We start from the raw sequence: 2,692 nt of genomic DNA, 5'->3' as shown, positions 1-2,692 counted from the left end.
ACCAGACAGAGACAATGGGGCCCTCTGTGGGGTTTAATAGGCCCTGTCTTTCCACTTTAGACAACAGCAGCCGAGTTGATACAAAGTGTGTGAAAACCTGAGGGAGGGTACTTCCTCTGGTATAACTGTGTCAAACTTTGGCCATCCTTTCAGATCATGATCTACTGTAAGTGCAGGCCTGGGGCTTGTTGTGCTTTCAAATATTTGCTCTGTCTCCATCTACTGGAAAGAAATGTAGGACTGACCAGTATCTAGGCTAGACTGAGTTCAGAGGCAGAGAGGAGACAACCAAAATAGCTCATCGAGGCCCAAATTTATTTATCCTCTGCCTTGGAATTTGGCTTATATCGGCGGTGGTTGACAAAATCTAAGAAATGAGGGCTTCAGGGGCTTATCTGCATTTCACATTTCCACGTATTGCTGAATATCCTCCCCACCTCAAATACTGACAGCAGCAGCAGCAGCAGCAGCCAGGAGCGGAGTCCTGCTGTCCCGTGGAATTATCACGGCACCGAGGCGAGATACGCATGGAACATGGCTGCTATGAGGACTTTAACCGTGGCAGGTCTCTTTTTGGCATTCTGCGCGTTGGGACTGATAGCAGTGGCGATCAGCACTGATAATTGGTACGAGACTGACGCGAGGAGGCACCGGGAACGCTGCAAGAATTACTCAAACAAAAGAAACGACCCCGGCTACATTTACATCTCCAACAACAACCTCCCGCTCCGCATGTTGCCAAAGGAGAGGAATGTGGCGCGGAGGAGCGGCGCTGCGCTGCTGCGGGCTAAGCGGCACTTCTTGCCTCCTGCCCCGGCCATGGAGTCCCTCTGCAGTCGGCATTTCAACTCCACCATCACAGGACTGTGGCAAAAGTGCCACCGAGAGGGATATGACTTGGAGACAGAGGATTTAATCTTCAAAGGTTTGATCATATTTGGTGCTAGAATTGTTGTTTTGGACGTTTGTGTTGTGCGTGAGGTGCGATCAGTAAATACTTTGTGCACGAATGCGCTATCCAAGGTGCTGATGCTGCGCACAGACCCTCAAGGCCTACGCACGCAGTATAACGCGGAGTACAGTTACCATCGACGTGCTGTGTTGTTTTCCAGCACAAAAGGGCAAGCTGTAGTAACAGAAGCCTCGAGATGCGTACAATAAGCTACTCTACAATGGTGTGGGTGGATGGGTGGGTGGCGGTGGAAGGGGGTTGGGTGCTTTTTTGGGAGGGGGGTGGCAGCAGAGAGCCTTGTGATATCCTCTTCATCTGATCTCAGTGCTTATGTGACATCCTCTTTGTGTTGTTTACATCCACAGGATTGGTTCCGCGCTGCACACCAATAAAATACTACTACTCATCAGCAGCGTTGCCCAGAAATCTGCCAATCAATCTGACGAAGACAATAAGGCAGGATGAGTGGCACGCGCTCCGTGAGTTCCCCCAAACGCCTTTTTTTTCATAATGTGATGAATAAAGGTGGAGAACTTGGCGTCGCCCCAACAAACACTGTGTCCTTCTTCTCTTTGCAGACCTGCAGAGGATGACTGCCAGCTTCGTAGGCATGGCCATATCCATCATCCTGTTTGGCTGGATCATAGGCGTGCTGGGCTGCTGCAAAGAGCATGATCTGATGCAGTATGTGGCTGGACTTCTCTTCCTCATGGGAGGTAAGATGGGATATACATAAAGAACACTACCCTGAATCACCACAGAGGGGCAGTAAGCTCTTTGTTAATGAGAGGGTGAATGATGCATCAGAGGAGATGAAAATGGGATGCTGTCGTGTCTGACTCTTTCTTCCTCTCTGGCAGGGACGTGCTGCATAATCTCCCTCTGCACATGTGTGGCTGGGATCAACTTTGAACTGTCCCGCTATCCTCGCTACATGTTTGGGATACCAGAGGACATCAGTCACGGTTATGGCTGGTCCATGTTTTGTGCTTGGGGTGGACTGGGCCTGACGTTGCTGGCTGGCTTCCTGTGTACACTCGCCCCTTCCCTCTACCCTCCACACACCCCTGTGGTGCACAAGCCCAGGCAGGAGAACGGCTGTGTGTGACAGGCCGCCGCAACATCTAACAGACACCTGTCTCATCCTGAAACAGTGACGAGCCCTGCTCCACAGACAGTTATACCCAGGGACTCAGAGCAGAGAGAGCCTTCACACAAGCTTGGCACAGAGAAAGCACAGGACACTGGCTCTCGCTCACATGAAAAATGAAAAAGAGGTGACATTTGACTGAAGACGGTTTCAGTTCCTCTGGTGCTTTTTATCCTGTCCCTCTTCATGAATGAACCGTTCAGTGTTAAATTGCTTGCTCTTCAAGAGGAGAATAGTTATACGAAATTTTTCTTCCTGTAAAATCTGCTAGTTTGAGAAGAAGACAAAAAAAAGAGAAAAAGAAAAGCTGGCAGCAAATCAATAGCACAACTTTGAAATCTGTATTGAAGATCAAACTATGGATGTGTACCGTCACATTTCAAAGGGCAACTGTGTATCATTATGTACCCATTCAAAACAAGATATGTACATGTACTTTTTGAATTGTATGTATGCAGATGCATTTGTGTTTATTCAAGGAAAAATATGAGCATTAAGACCAAACTGTGTTCGAGGGAAATGTTTTGTTGTTCTTGAGGTCTTACCCCCCATCGAAATATTTTTGAAAAATAAAACAGCCTGCAAAACCA

At 48.3% G+C, this 2,692-nt stretch overlaps 1 protein-coding gene across 1 annotated transcript; it reads left to right on the top strand.

The window, feature by feature from the left end:
* Positions 1-219: 219 nt before the first annotated feature.
* Positions 220-2,692, top strand: tmem276a (transmembrane protein 276a). The gene is made up of 4 exons (XM_050074360.1): positions 220-925; positions 1,318-1,431; positions 1,531-1,668; positions 1,813-2,692. Exons 1-4 carry the CDS (start codon positions 535-537, stop codon positions 2,058-2,060), a joined length of 891 nt encoding a protein of 296 aa, XP_049930317.1. The 5' UTR covers positions 220-534; the 3' UTR covers positions 2,061-2,692.

This window comes from Epinephelus moara, chromosome 20 (assembly GCF_006386435.1).
Source record: "Epinephelus moara isolate mb chromosome 20, YSFRI_EMoa_1.0, whole genome shotgun sequence".
Classification (NCBI taxonomy): domain Eukaryota; kingdom Metazoa; phylum Chordata; class Actinopteri; order Perciformes; family Serranidae; genus Epinephelus; species Epinephelus moara.
Note: the sequence above shows the minus strand (reverse complement) of the source record. Positions and strands in the feature narration are given on the sequence as shown.